This window comes from Natrix helvetica (assembly GCF_964273705.1).
Source record: "Natrix helvetica genome assembly, chromosome: 3".
NCBI classification, from domain to species: domain Eukaryota; kingdom Metazoa; phylum Chordata; class Lepidosauria; order Squamata; family Natricidae; genus Natrix; species Natrix helvetica.
Genome location: NC_138549.1, coordinates 1,429,638 through 1,445,136, shown reverse-complemented (window position 1 = coordinate 1,445,136; position 15,499 = coordinate 1,429,638). Strand labels below are relative to the sequence as shown.

Sequence of the window (15,499 nt, the reverse complement as noted above, 5' to 3'; positions counted from 1 at the left end):
TCCCTGGTGAATATCATGGACAACTAAAGTAATAAATGTTAACAAAAAATTGAACCCAAGTTCTGGATCACAGGAATCATTCTCTTTCAGGCCCCTGACGCAAAGGCCCATCTCCCTGGAGAAGGCTGGAAAAGGTAGAAGGAAGGAAAAGACCAGCCTTAAGGTGGATGGACTATTCTCTTGTTCTTTGTATGAGCAGGTTTACCCATCCCATCAAGCCCAAAGAAAGTCCAGAATAGCATATGATATCCTGCCATGGGCAGGGGGTTGGATTAGAAGACCTCCAAGGTCCCTTCCAGCCTTATTATTCTATGCTCTAACTCTATTCAGATTCTGTCTTAGGTACTCAGCATTTCTGACTGGTGCAATTTCTTTTGTTTCTTTTCTTTTCTCTCCCATGTCTTCGTTTCTTGATATCATTTTCTCTGCGTGTTTCCCCCCTGTTCCGCTCCCTCCCCACACACCTGCGCAAAGCTAAGATTTCTTTTCTTTCGTTTTTTAAAAGGGGATACAGAATCTGGGCTTCCCAAAGCAGGAAGGTTGCTGTATCTCTTTGCTGCCACCCTGTGGTCACCTCAAAGGAAGTCCAAATCCTTCATAGTCCAGGACGACATGTCTCATAGGGGACACCCAACGGTGCTTTTTTCAAGAGGCAACTGGACTTTCTGATTTTTCTTTGACGGCATTTCGCTTCTCATCCAAGAAGCTTCTTCAGCTCTGCAGAAGATGAGGAGCAAAACATCTTCAAATCAAAACCAGAAAGTCCAGTTGCCCCTTGAAAAAAGCACCTTTGGGGACAACCAAGACTGGATGATGGAGAATCTTCAGAGACATTCCTTTGAAAATGCTTTGCTTGTCATCCAAGTAGCTTCTTCAATTCTGAAGAAGAGTTGAAGAAGCTTCTTGGATGAGAAGCGAAAAGTCTTGAAGGAAAAACCAGAAAGCCCAGTTGCCTCTTGAAAAAGCACCCTTGGGACAATTGTGGACTGGAATACGGAGAGTCTCCAGAGACACTCATGGGAGACAGAAGAAAGGACAGGCTATCTGGGTCTGCAGAGGACAGCGGGCAAGGAGAAGACACCCTCCTCCACATCCTTCAATGACAAAAGTGTGCCACAATCGCACAATCTCTGCTGGAGTCACCACTGCTCTTGGGGTGTCTTCCATCCACGTCATTGTTGCTTCATCCTCCTTTGTGATCTGACCAAACTTTGAGATTCAAGAAGAGAGGCAGGAGAAACGTGTAGTTGCTCTTCAACCAGGAGTGAGGGGAGCAGGGTAGATGATGAGGGGTTCGGAAGATGACATGCTTGTGATGACATCATCCTGCAAAGAATTCGGGTGTCATGACGTCTGATTTGGTTCCCACCATGATGGTGCACCGGTGGTCATTTTGACAGCACTGTGAATTGTGATGGTGAGGGCAGAGGTCAAAGATGGAGGGTCGGACTAGAAGACCTCTAAGGTCCCTTCCAACTCTGCTATTGTGTATTCCATAAAGGTGATGGGTGGGGAATCGATGAAGCTTCTGAACAGCTATGAGGCTGAGAGCTGGGGAGGCAGGCAGACAGAGCACAATATTTGTTCCTGTTGAACTTCTGCCTGTTCTCCGAACACATTCAATTTTAAAAGGTTCAATCAAGGGCATCAGAATGAGAAACAACTCTTTCAAAAGTGTTAAAAGCCTCCCAGATGTGTCCTCCTGACTCCTAGACCTAAAAGTCACTTTGTTGATTTTGCTGGTGTAAAAAAAAATACCTGACAAAGGTTTGATTAATTATCAAGTTCTCTCCCTTGAACTTGTCTTGCCGGTTGTATCTTGAGGTCGGTGAGGGGCTCAGGTTTCTTAGATGTAGTTTAAATATGTTCAATAGGTAGGTGAGAAGTAAAGGGATCGGGTGTCCCGTGTCAAAATTTCCCCTTTTTTCCTCTTGGAAAAAGGACATTTGAGGCTTCCAACTCAGATCAATTTCCCCTGAAAAACATTTACCTTTTTCCTGAATCCACTCAACGAATCACCTTTTTATCTCTCTTTGAAACTCCTAATGAATATGCTAGGGTGGGGTCTCCCAGGTGTAATATTCCTAAAGCCAGTTTAGTGTAGTGGGTGACTGTGAGTTCTAGTTCTTCCTTAGGCACAGCTGGGTGACTTTGGGCCAGTTGCTCTCTCCTAGGCCCTTTGAAGGAGGCAATGGCAAAGCGCTTCAGAAATCTTGCAAGGAAAACTGCGGTGAGATTTCCAAGCAGTCGCCAATAACTCAAAGGCACAACCCTCAGAGTATTCATAGAAGATAGAATAATGGAGTTGGAAGGGACCTCGGAGGTCTTCTAGTCCAACCCCCTGCTTGAGCAGGAGACCCTTGTACCATTTCAGACAACTGGTTGTCCAGTCTCTTCTTAAAAGCTCCAGTGATGGAGCACCCACAACGTCTGGAGGCAAGTTGTTCCAATGGTTAATTACTCTCACCGCTAGGAAATTCCTCCTGGCTTCCAGGTTGCTTCTCTCCTTAGTTTCCACCCATTGCTTCGTGTCCTGCCTTCAGGTGCCTTGGAGAATAGCTTGACTCCCGCTTCTTTGTGGCAACCCCTGAGATATTGGAAGAGCGCTATCATGTCTCCCCTAGTCCTTCTTTTTATTAAACAAAGTCACAGAGTTGGTATGGACCTTGGAGTCTTCTAGGCCAACCCCCTGCTCAAGCAGGAGACCATATGCCATTACAGATAGGTGGCTGCCCAATCTTGTCTTGAAAATTTCCAATGATGGAGCATCCACAGCTTCTGGTGGCAGGATTAATTGTTTTTTTTTTTAAACAGAAATTTTTATTAGTTTTACAAAAAGTTTCAGGAAAGGGGATTAATTGTTATTAATTGTTCTCACTGTCAGGAAGTTTCTTCTTTGTTCTTTGTTGCTTCTCTCCTTGATTAGTTTCCACCCATTGCTTCTTGTTCTGCCCTCAGGTGCTTTGGAGAATAGCTTGACTCCCACTTCTTTGTGGCAACCCCTGAGATATTGGAAGACTGTTATCGTGTCTCTCCTTGTCCTTTGCATGAAACTAGCCATGCCCAGTTCCTGCAACCGTTCTTCATATGTTTTATCCTCCAGCCCCCTAATCATTTTTCTTGCTCTTCTCTGCACTCTTTCCAGAGTCTCCACATCTTTTTTGTATTATGGTGACTAGAACAATACTATCCGGTAGAATATCTCTCACGTTCATAATTTGCCTTGGAGGCATTCACAAACCGCTGGGTTTTATTTCCTTGAGATCCGAGATGAATTAAATAAGAGCAATAGAAAACAAAGAGGATAGCATTAGCATGGTACAGTTTGTTTTAACAAAAGTACCTGTAGCTGAAATTCTAAACGCTCTTATTACAAAGGAAAAGGGATTAGAAATTCAGTCCAACCTTTGAGTAAAGTTCCTGGTTTTTGTTACCCTCGTAGTGAAAGCTTTTGTTAGGAATGGGACGATCTGAGACGATAGAAGCAGAAAAAAGGATTTTGGTTCTCCAGAGGGCTCCTATCAGACTAAATATTTGCCTATCATTTCTTTCCCCTGTGCTTTCATCTAATAAATAAATGCCCTATATGGAATTATTGTAAAAAGGAAAGAGAAGGCAGAGAAAAACAGACCAGTTTTCTGTCTGGCCCTCCAAGAAGGAAAGGATTAGTCCCCTGAATAAACTTTCTCTGAAGCGACGTTGATGTCTTAATCCAAATTTGTATAACTGGCTGTTTTGTTTTATACATTTCCTCGAGGCAAATAGAAGCTTTTCAATTCGCAATCCATCAGGGGTTTCAGGCTACCACTGGAGTGAGTTTTAAAAATAGCAAGTGTTGTTAATTGAATTGAATTAATTAAAATTAAATGAAATTAAATGAATAGAGCTCTTCTGAGGATTTGGGTTTTTTTTCTTTTTTACCTCAGCCACTGATGTCTTCCTGTGTTTCTCTCATCCAACCTCCCATTTTCTCATCAAAACATTTAGGGGGACAAAATGGTCCTTGATAATCACCTTTAATCTTCAAAAGCAGTAAAGATTCAAGAGGTTTTTAAAAAAGGCCAAGATGAGGATCATGAGTGACCTGTAGCCAAAGCTCTGCCCCCCTTTTTGTGAGTGTGGCACGGGGGCCATGAAGGAAGGGCAAGGCTTCTATTGGGGGGGGGGGCTTGGCTGCCATTTTGATAATTTTGCCTTCAGTACCGCAGATGCTCCTGGAAACGCCACAGACACGAAAGGAGATGTAAACACCTAAATGTGTTCATTTGTTTTCTTTATTTTAATTTGTCAACAAGTACAAGGAAACAAGTAGGAAAAACCCATGGAAAAAATGCCACAAATAAACGGATATAAATAAGCGAAAATAAGCACATAAAAAGAGTCCATATCAATGGGGACAGTAGGACAGGGACGGAAGGCACGTTGGTGCGCTTATGCGGGCCCCCCCTTTATGGACTTCTTAAGAAAGGCGTAAGGTCCCCTCTAGACAGCTTAAGGTCAAAGGTATTTGGGGGGGGGGGTTAGAGGAACTAACAACAGGATCAGGAAGGCTGTTCCACACATTTACTTCTCTATTGGTGAAATCGTTTTTCCTGCAATCAAGATTAGAATGGATGACATTTAGTTTGTTTCTGTTGATAGCCCTCGTGTTATCGCAATTGGAATCAAATGTAGAAGCGCCTTTCCACTTTTCCAAGAGATGCTGGGGAGCTATCCGATGGGGAGTAGTTGAAAACCCCACTTCCACTCTTGATTTCTTGACCCAAGACTTTTTCCAACGGGATGTTGAGGAAGTGTGTGTGTTTTGTTCAGGGGTTTATTTGTTTATTTGCAGTCACTCAGGCGAGGTTTCTCAGAACCATGATTAGAATCCTATTTCACTTGCTTGGTCTCATTCCCTCTGCTCTCCTTTCCCAGGATACGTGTGATATATATTTATTTGTTCCTGGGGTTTATACTCCGTTTTTTACCTTTGGAAGCTCCTAACATTTGTGGTGACAGATTGAGAGAGAGAGAGAGAGAAACAGATAGATGATGGATGATGGATGATGGATGATAGATAGATAGATAGATGATAGATAGATAGATAGATAGATAGATAGATAGATAGATGATAGATAGATAGATGATGATAGATATATGATAGATGATAGATAGATATATAGATAGATGATAGATAGATAGATAGATAGATAGATAGATAGATAGATAGATAGGTAGGTAGGTAGGTAGGTAGGTAGGTAGGTAGGTAGGTAGGTAGGCAGGCAGGCAGGCAGGCAGGCAGGCAGGCAGGCAGGCAGGCAGGCAGGCAGGCCTAGATAGATAGATAGATAGATAGATAGATAGATAGATAGATAGATAGATAGATAGATAGATAGATAGATAGATAGATAGATAGGCAGGCAGGCAGGCAGGCAGGCAGATTGATAGACAGTTAGGATGATGATTGATAGATAGATGATTGATAGATAGATAAAGATGAATGAATGAATGATAAATAGATAGATAAGATAGACAGACAGACAGACAGACAGACAGACAGACATAGATCAATAGGATGATAGATAGATAGATAGATAGATAGATAGATAGATAGATAGATAGATAGATAGATAGATAGATAGATAGGCAGGCAGGCAGGCAGGCAGGCAGGCAGGCAGGCAGGCAGGCAGGCAGGCAGGCAGGCAGGCAGGCAGGCAGGCAGGCAGGCAGGCAGGCAGGCAGGCAGGCAGGCAGGCAGATTGATAGACAGTTAGGATGATGATTGATAGATAGATGATTGATAGATAGATAAAGATGAATGAATGACTGATAAATAGATAGATAAGATAGACAGACAGACAGACAGACAGACAGACAGACAGACAGACATAGATCAATAGGATGATAGATAGATAGATAGATAGATAGATAGATAGATAGATAGATAGATAGATAGATAGATAGATAGATAGATAGATGATAGACTGATTGATAGACAGTTAGGATGATGATTGATAGATAGATGATTGATAGAAGATAAAGATGAATGATAAATAGATAGATAGATAGATAGTTAGATAGTTAGATAGTTAGATAGATAGATAGATAGATAGATAGATAGATAGATAGATAGATAGATAGATAGATAAACATAAATGATAGAGAGAGGTAAATAAAAAGATAGATGAGAGATGTTAAATAGATGATAGATAATTATACATAGATATTAGAGAGAGAGAATGATAGAAAGATTACTGAGGCAGAGAAAGCACACTAATAAAATTATAATAAAGCTCTGAATTCTGATGATACCATTCTTCATAAGGGTTTCTGCTCTAAAGCGAAGGCATCCAATTCGGGGACCGTTTCCATTAGTTTGAGGCCTTGTGCTGCCCTCTGCTGAATCCCCACAGCAGAGTGGATTTCATCTGAACTCAAATGCATATCGAGAAGGAAGGAATGTAATCACACTTTTGTCTGACACTTTTATAATGTGTGACTTTATTAGGAACTCCCTCCCGCTGTGGCCGATATGGCTTCCAAGAGAATAGGCTCAAGGATGCAGATTTAGATTATTAACAATCAGAACCAGGAGGTGCTATATTTCACTTAATAATAAGCCATCGTGAAAATTGCTCCTTAGGTTGAAATGTTGCGCATGCATGTTTAATGTATAACCAACCAAATTATAATGTTTGAATTGGGGGAAAAAAACACAATCTCCATCGTTCTATTATTTAACCTGAGGAAAAATGTTCATTTTTAATTAGGAAAAAAAATCCAGAAATATAGAACACTGTCAGAAGGCGTACACCCTACGCCTTGGTATACAAACTTTTTAGCAAATTATTATTACAGTTCTTCTTTTAGGCCTTGTTAGCTCTTTACAGAACGGTAGAAAATTCATAGAAATCTGCATAAAAGCTAGAACTTGCCAACTTTCACCATAGCCAGCCCAAGAGTTTTCAAACGACAGCTTAAAAATTCTAGAATTTTAATTTTACAAAAAAAAAACCAAAATTCTTGGCTTTTTCTCGTACTCTTGAGAAAAACTTGGTTTTCTTTTTCCTTCAAGTTGATTCTCCCTCAAAACTTATACATTTAATTCTCCAGCCTATTTATAAGTCAGTAGAAACTAGCTCATTATTCCTTAGATACATTAAATACATTCCAGAAGTAGCAGAAATGAAAAGACTGTTCCGTGCAGATGTTGGTAACACTAGGCTTACTATTCGAGTTACTACTATTACTACTGTTTCTGACCGCTAGGTGGCACTGTAGGAGTTCACAATAAATGTGTAGAAAGCTCAGATACATAAATAGATCTATCTATTGGATGGATAGATAGATGGATAGACAGCTCTTGAGCTATAAAAAATATCAACGCAGAGATACCTTAAATATCCCCCAAATTACACGAGGTAAACAATTGTCCGAAGAAATGGTCTCAGACACAATTATCATGGTCACAGTGCGTTTCTTCGCTCAGGTCTGGACAGGGGGTTCCGTTGTTGGCAGGCTGAAGGAGCACGTACCGAGTCCGCCTTTTCGTTCCCAAATTTCCACAGGTGCCACGGCAAAGACCCCACGAAGACCACAGAGAGGTCTCACAATCCAAGGGTGTTTCTGCAGGGGAGAAGTGGTTTCAAGTTGTTTTACACGGCTACAAGATCCAGATTTGTTTTGGGACGGTCAGTTGATTTTCTCCAAGACAAACACATGGGATAAATGTGTGGAATTGCAGCACAAATGCCCTGCAAAAGCTTCTGAAAGCAGAAGGAGTAAAGCCAACGGGATCGACCCCTTTCGCAACCACCACCACCCCCAGCAGCGGGATGGGTGGCGTATAAATTCTATAAATGTATAAAATTTAATGAATAAATAAATCTTGTTCATTGTGTTTGCCGATAAGTGATAAAGGACAGGCGATCTGGATCAGTGGTGGGATTCAAACATTTTTACTAGCAGTTCTGTGGGCGTGGCTTGGTGGGCGTGGCTTGGTGGGCGTGGCAGGGAAAGGTTACTGCAAAATCCCCATTTCCTCCAGATCAGCTGGGACTCAGGCGGCAGAGAATAGATGGGGGCAGTCAGAGGTGGTATTGGCCGGTTCTCCAAACTACTCAAAATTTCCGCTACTGGTTCTCCAGAACTGGTCAGAACCTGCTGAATATCCACCTCTGGTCTGGATCACTGGAAATCGCTGATGTTTTTAAGACGAGACTGGGCAGCATTTAACTAGAATGGTATAGGGTTTCCTTTTTAACCAAGGGGTTGGACTAGAAGACCTCCAAGGTCCCTTCCAACCCTGTTAGCCTATGTTCTATGTCTTCCATCTTCAAACTCGTCATTCCTAATAACATTTTATTGAGACAGCTAAATTCTACAACCTTTGGTGTGAAACTTTACATCCAGCTTTCACATCAATTGAGAAAGTTCACCACAGAAGCTCTCATGAATTGTTCCAGACATTGGAGGGTATAGAATCAGGGAATCACAGGGCTGGAATGGATCATGGAGGTCTTCTAGTCCAACCCCCTGCTTAAAAATACACCCTATAGCATTCCGGACAAATGCTGCCCAGCCTCTTCTTAAAACCTCCAGTGATGGAGTACCAGCAACTTCTGCTAATCTAAGGACTAGCAAAAAAAAGGAACTATCGAAAGATTTTACCAATTTCTCAAGTATTTCTACCCTTCACCTTATGTTCCTCACTCCCATTTCCACAATTTCATCCTGTACTCCCAAAAGAGAAGCTTTCAGGTTGGTAAAATATGTTCCGTTTGCCCTTCAGGTAGGCATGTCTTCCACGGCTGAATAATTAAAACAAAACTTTATCTTTATCCAGGAATAAAATCCTTACCCAAGACGGAATCCTCTACTTCGTTATGGGTGGTTGTGACGTTTGGTTGAGAGAAAAGAAAGCCCAATTTCTTTCTTTTGAGTTTTGCCAAAGTCACCCTGGCAATCGGCGGCAGAGTCTTAAGCTTAGGGTAATAAAACGAGTTTGCAGGATGACTTGGAGAGGAACAGGTGATCTGTGAAAATAGGCAGGTGCAAAAAAGGAGTTGTGTTTAGGCAAACAGAAATGGTCAAAGTGTGGAAGGATCCTGATTCTCTTCTTCCCAGTTTCTGTTTTCCACCTTCTATTCTTTACAGGCTTCACTCCTTCCCTCTAACACTCAACCAACGTCCCCAGTCCTCTTCAGCCGATCATAGAAACGGAGGGCTGGGGGGGACCCTGGAGGTCTTCTAGTCCAGCTCCAAAGCAGGAGACCTTATTTCATCCTGGACAAACGGCTGCCTCAATCTTTTCTTGAAACCTCCAGGTGACAGTTGACCTGAGGACATGCAATGGGTCACCCCAAACGTTGATAAAGTAAAGAAACTTACTTGCGTGATTGTATCACGGGGGACTGTGGCGAAGTTGGGCGCGGAAAACGTAAATCCGCTATCCGTTCCAGCATCATAAGGAAATAAGTCTATGGAGACGTGATTCTTCCAGCCATTCTTGCCGCACAAATTAAAATTCTCAATCCCCACAAACCAGTCAGGGCTGGGCACAATTCGTACTGCAAGGGATACCTGGATATTTAGGAAAAACATCCTTTGTTTCAATAAACTGGACGGAATGGACATAGGTAAAGGTAAAGATAAAGGTTCCCCTTGCACATCTGTGCTAGTCATTCCTGGCCCTAGGGGCCAGTGCTCATCTCCGTTTCAAAGCCCAAGAGCCAGCACTGCCCGAAGACGTCTCTGTGGCCATGTGGCCGGCATAACTATATGCCGAAGGCGCATGGAACGCTGTTACCTTCCCACCAAAGGTGGTTCCTATTTTTTCTACATGCATTTTTTATGTGCTTTCAAACTGCTAGGTTGGCAGAAGTTGGGACAAGTAACGGGAGCTCATTCCATTATGCGGCACTAGGGATTCGAACCGCTGAACCGCCAACCTTTCTGATCAACAAGCTCAGCATCTTAGCCACTGAGCCACCGTATCCCCAGGAGTGAGCATAGTTCTCTGTAATTAAGATCGTTTTAATAAACCCTGTGCTAGAATTAGGACAATCAAGACATTAATTATTTTCAAGTTATTTCAACTTATTTTCAAATCAATAAAAAAATATTACATCCCTGAGTTCAAAGCAAGTTGGCAATAAAAATAGAGAGACGCTCAACAGGGTGCGATAGATTAAACTTCCCAGATTATAAGTAATATAAAGTGAAGCATTATTTTAATAAAGTTGGATTCATTGCCGCACGAATCTGAGAGCTGCGGTCTTAGTAATGAGTTATATTTCACTGACGACCTTCTCAATGAATTAAAAGGTTTCCTCAAATAATCCGGCTGTTTTATGGTAATAAAACTCGTGGGTGATGGGCAGGGTCTTTAATCTTCAGTTCAATCAACTATGGGAGGAAATGCCAAGAGGGCTAGTTGAGATATATCCCTGCTTTGAATCCTCTGCTGATTTAATTGCTTACACATATATGCAACCGTCATTAAAGAATAATAACTGCCCATCTTAAGTACAATGGAGAAATAATTCTTTAGTTCGTTTGCAGCTTTGCTGCTCCTTAAAAAGCAAAGGCCGGAAAAAAGGAAGGCAGGAAGGAAGGACAAAGAGGATCTTAACATTTTTCAAGCATTAATGAAAATGCAAGAGCAGAATATTGAATCACTTACATCTGGTTTTACACCTTCAGCCGAGTACTCTTAGTGTATGTTGTGGTTTTTTAATTTTACATTTGTTATCCCGCCTTTATTATTTTTTAATACGTAACTGAAAGTGGCAAGCATCACTAAAAGTCCTTCTGCCTCTTTACCCACCCCCACGACAACAACCCTGCGAGGTGGGCTGGGCTGAGAGAAAATGACTGGTTCAAAGTCACCCAGCCAGCTTTCATGGTGAAGGGAGGACTGGTATATTTTCACAGAAAGGCTTGTAAGTACACTCCGTTGTAAATATATTAAGCCCTAAGCTTGTACAGGAATAAACGGGCCTCTGTTTTACTTGTTAAAAAAAAAAAAAAAAAGCAAAGGCCGGGAGATACTCCCAACTTACTAAGGGATGACCTGGGTCAACTTCAAAGAGAGTTGAGCTCTGTCCTGTTCCGGTGACCACAGGAGAAGCGGAGAAGATTCCATAAACGCTTTGCATTTTCTCTCCAGCTGCTTCAATTTCCTTCATGAGCATCCAGGGCTCCCCCCGCTCCACCAACTCACGCAGGCCGTTGCTGGCATAGCCGCTGGCTTTCCACATGAGGTACTCCGAGTTGTGGGCCACACCTGTCGAACACGAGGGAGACAAAGGGCAGATTTGGATTTGCTTCCTTCACAAAGTTTTGCTGCTTCTCTCTCCTCTTCCCGGAAGGGAGGTCGCTTGGGACTCAAACCCTGGGGTTGACTTCTGCTGCAGAATAGGAGAACCAGCTGTAAACGCCCCCCAGGATTGTGTATTTAGTGCTGTCTCTCAGGGATGTGAATTTGGATGTAGTAAAAGGTAGAGGTCCATAAAGGGGCCGTGCATAAGTGTGCCTAACGTCCCTGTCCTGCTGTCCCCATTTATTTGTACCCATTTCCTGTGTTCTGATTCATGTTTATTCTCATTCCTGTTATCTTGTACATGAGTGACAAACTAAATAACTGAATAAAATAAATAAATAGCTGAAGAACCAGCAAGGGAAGGGAAGAGTGTCCTCCAGGAGGGCCCAAAAAGCCAAGATGGCAGTCTCAACTACTATTCAGAAAGGTTGGAATTTTGAGAGGGTGTACATGTCTGCCGTATTGGTTTTGGTTACTACCCTGTAGTCGGACACGCTTGGGAGAAGACATTCAAAGTGGTGAATGCAGCCCAGAAGTAACATGACAGATTGCACAGCAATGACGAACATGAGGTGAACATGGAAAAGCAAGCACATCCAGCAAATTCCCATCAGTCTGCTCTACCTTGTTCCCTGTAGCTACCTCTGGTTGTGAAAGTTGGGCCTTAAAAAAGCAAGTGAGGGAGGAAATCAACTCACTTGGCTGTGGTGCTGGAGAAGACTTCTTCGTGTTTCACAACAGCAACAAGGAAGTACTGAAACACATGACGCCAGACGGAAAAATCACAAAGTGTGTCTCACTTACTTTGACCCTGTCGTGTGAGGGCATTCATTGGAGAAAGTAATTATGCTTGGAAGAGGTAGCGGTAAAAGGAAACCAGGCCTCCAAAGAACATGGTGGCTTCACGCCATCAAAGGTGACCCCAGGCAGAGCATACATCAACTCAAAGAAGTAGGGCAAGATGGGGAGATGTGAAGAGACCACTTGGCCCACAGAATCACCAAGAATTGGACTCAACTCAATGAATAATATTATCATCATCATCTTCTTCATCTTCATCATTTTATGTCTGGCTATCTACCTACCTACCTATCTTTCTTTCTCTATCATCTCTATATCACTATCTCTATCTTTAAGGTATATCTATCATCTATCATCCATCATCCATCATCCATCTCTATTATCTATCTATCCATCCATCCATCAATCCATCCATATTCTATCATCATACGTCTGTCTATCTATCTATCTACAGTATCTATCTATCTATCTATCTATCTATCTATCTATCTATCCATCCATCCATCCATCAATCCATCCATATTCTATCATCATACGTCTGTCTGTCTGTCTATCTATCTATCTATCTATCTATCTATCTATCTATCTATCTATCTACAGTATCTATCTATCTATCCATCCATCCATCCATCTATCCATCTCTATCATCTCTATATAACACTATCATCTATATCTATCCATCATAAATATATCCATCCATCCATCCATCATCTATCATTGTCCATCCATCCATCATCATCTGTAAAAGGAAACCAGGCATCAAAAGACCACAGTGCCTGGAGACCATCAAAGCTGACACCAGCCAGAGTATAGAGCAACTCAAAGAAGCAGTGCAAGATGGGAAGATCTGGAGAGACCACCTGGCCCATAGGATCACCAAGGGTTGGGCAAGACAGAATGGATCTCATCCTCATCCCCCTGTGGACCCTCTTCTTGGGAGAAGACAGGTGGTTGTCCTTACCTAGGAGAGAGGACCACTGCGCTGGGGGTCTATACAGTGGGTACTGCTTTGGAAAAGCTGCCTGGCTCCATTTCCCCGTGAAGACGATGCTGTAGGTCGTAGGCTCCTCTGCGCCACACAGGGCCTGTCCCTCGAGGGGGATACAATCCACACAACTCAAGAGTGCAACCAGCAGTGTTGCGATCATCTTGTCAGAACCAGGCATAGGTAGTGAGTTTCTCATTTCTTTGCCAATGGGGGTTAAAACAAACACACAAATGAAAAAGAACCACAATTAGTGGATTCCACAAGCAAATGCAGCATCTCTACCTGTACTCCATGAAATCACCAGAGATCACTCCAGACCCAGAGGATTTTTTTTTAAAAAAAAGTCCAAGCAAAGGGGGAAAGGTTACTTTCATTGTTTAACAGAGTTATATAATAACAGAGTTGGAAGGGACCTTGGAGGTCTTCTAGTCCAGCCCCTCTGCTCAAGCAGGAAACCCTATACATTTCAGACAAGTGGCTGTCCAATCTCTTCTTTAAAACTTCCAGTGTTGGAGCATTCACAACTTCTGGAGTCAAGCAATTCCACTGTTCTAACTGTCAGCAATAACAGAATAACAGAACTTTAACGGAGTTGGAAGGAACTTTAGAGGTCCTCTAGTCCAACCCTCTGCTCAGGCAGAAAACCTTATTACACTTCAGATAAATGCTTGTCCAACATCTTCTTAAAAACTTCCAGTGTTGGAGTACCCACAACTTCGGGAGGCAAATTCTGTTCCACTGATTAATTGTTCTAACTGTCGGGAAATTTCTCCTTAATTCTAGGTTGCTTCTGTCCTTGATTCTAATAACAACAATTGGTAATGGGCTTTGAATAGGCTGGTTTAATTTTCTTAACTTATTAGAATCATACATGTGGTTTAATTCTGGCCCCCACTCTTTCAGAACAAATAGGTAGAAGAAGATATAGCTGCATTCTTCTTTACTTTTCTGCCTAAGACATATTTGTTTAAAAATAAGACAAAGAAACACCGAATGCTCACTTATTCCATTCCAACTTGAATTCACTACCTAATGGCAGGGAAATATTTTAGAAAACACCCAGTATTGAATAAAGAAAAAAGAAACCTGCACTGCTAAGATAAAACACTAAAGTTTAACCTTCCTTTTAAAAAAAGGCTTTTCTGCTTTAAGAGCAGAGCATAAATACACAAAGGCTCAGCTCTCATAGCTGCACATGAATCATTTAAACAGGCAGTTTTCACTTACGGTGTTCCTGTGACTGTGAGGTTGTTAGGAGGAGAACTTCCTTTGTCTCCCAGCTGGAAAATCTGTAAAGGGAAGAGAGGCAACCTCCCTATTTATGCCTGCAAAAGTCCCTTCAGTCCAACCGGGACAGTGCTTGGTTTCTCCCCCCCCCCCCCCCCCTCGACTCCCTGAACGCATCTTGTGCTGCTGGAAACATCTGTATGGTTTGTGACCGTGTGTGGTGTGCCAGCTGTGGGGAGGGGGAAACTGCAGGAATGAACTGCATTTCAACTTTTGCTAGCCTCCAAGTTTGCCCCCTCTGCCTTCAAGGGTTTTTGATGGATGGCATTTCTCCACGCTGGCCCCGGTGCCCGTAAGTTGCAGAAAAAAAAGCTGCTCCCAACACAAAACCTTTCTTGTGTGCATCTGGTCGTGTTAAGTTTTATGCCTTTCCCAAAAGCTGATTAAAATCCCTCCCTCGGATAGATCTGAGCACTTCTCTCGGAGTTAGGAAAAGGAAGCCTCCAGAGAAATTGGGGGGCGTTTTGGAAAAAGGCTGCAATGTACATGTCATTTCATTCCTGAGTTGTATCTGGGGGAAGGGTGAAAAACATGGAGCAAACTCTCTGTGTGTGTAGAACTCTGAGGCTTTGTTGTTATTCTTGATGCTAGTTAACCTCAGTTTGACTTACAGAATACGGAATAACAGTGTTGAGATAGATAGATAGATAGATAGATAGATAGATAGATAGATAGATAGATAGATAGATAGATAGATAGATAGATAGATAGATAGATAGATAGATGATAGATAGATAGATAGATAGATAGATAGATAGATGATAGATAGATAGATAGATAGATAGATAGATAGATAGATAGATAGATAGATAGATAGATGATAGATAGATAGATAGATAGATAGATAGATAGATAGATAGATAGATAGATAGATAGATAGATAAGACCGATGGACAGACACAGACAGACACAGACATGATATATGATAGATAGATAAATGTAGATTGATACAGTAGATAGAGATGAAGAGAGAGGGAGACAGAGAGAGAGACAGAAAGACAGAGAGATAGAGATGATAGATGGATAGATGGATAGATGATAGCTGATAGCTGATAGACAGACAGACAGAGATGGATGGATGGATGGATGGATGGATGGATGGATGGATGGATGGATGG

The 15,499-nt window shown here is 42.1% G+C and overlaps 1 protein-coding gene across 1 annotated transcript; it reads right to left on the bottom strand.

The window, feature by feature from the left end:
* Window positions 1-6,621: 6,621 nt before the first annotated feature.
* Window positions 6,622-14,708, bottom strand: SPON2 (spondin 2). The gene is made up of 6 exons (XM_081947929.1): window positions 14,322-14,708; window positions 13,068-13,292; window positions 11,046-11,269; window positions 9,373-9,564; window positions 8,843-9,017; window positions 6,622-7,608 (listed from the first exon to the last, which is right to left on the bottom strand). The coding sequence occupies exons 2-6, from the start codon at window positions 13,288-13,290 to the stop codon at window positions 7,430-7,432; spliced, it is 993 nt and encodes a 330-aa protein (XP_081804055.1). The 5' UTR covers window positions 13,291-13,292; window positions 14,322-14,708; the 3' UTR covers window positions 6,622-7,429.
* Window positions 14,709-15,499: the final 791 nt, after the last annotated feature.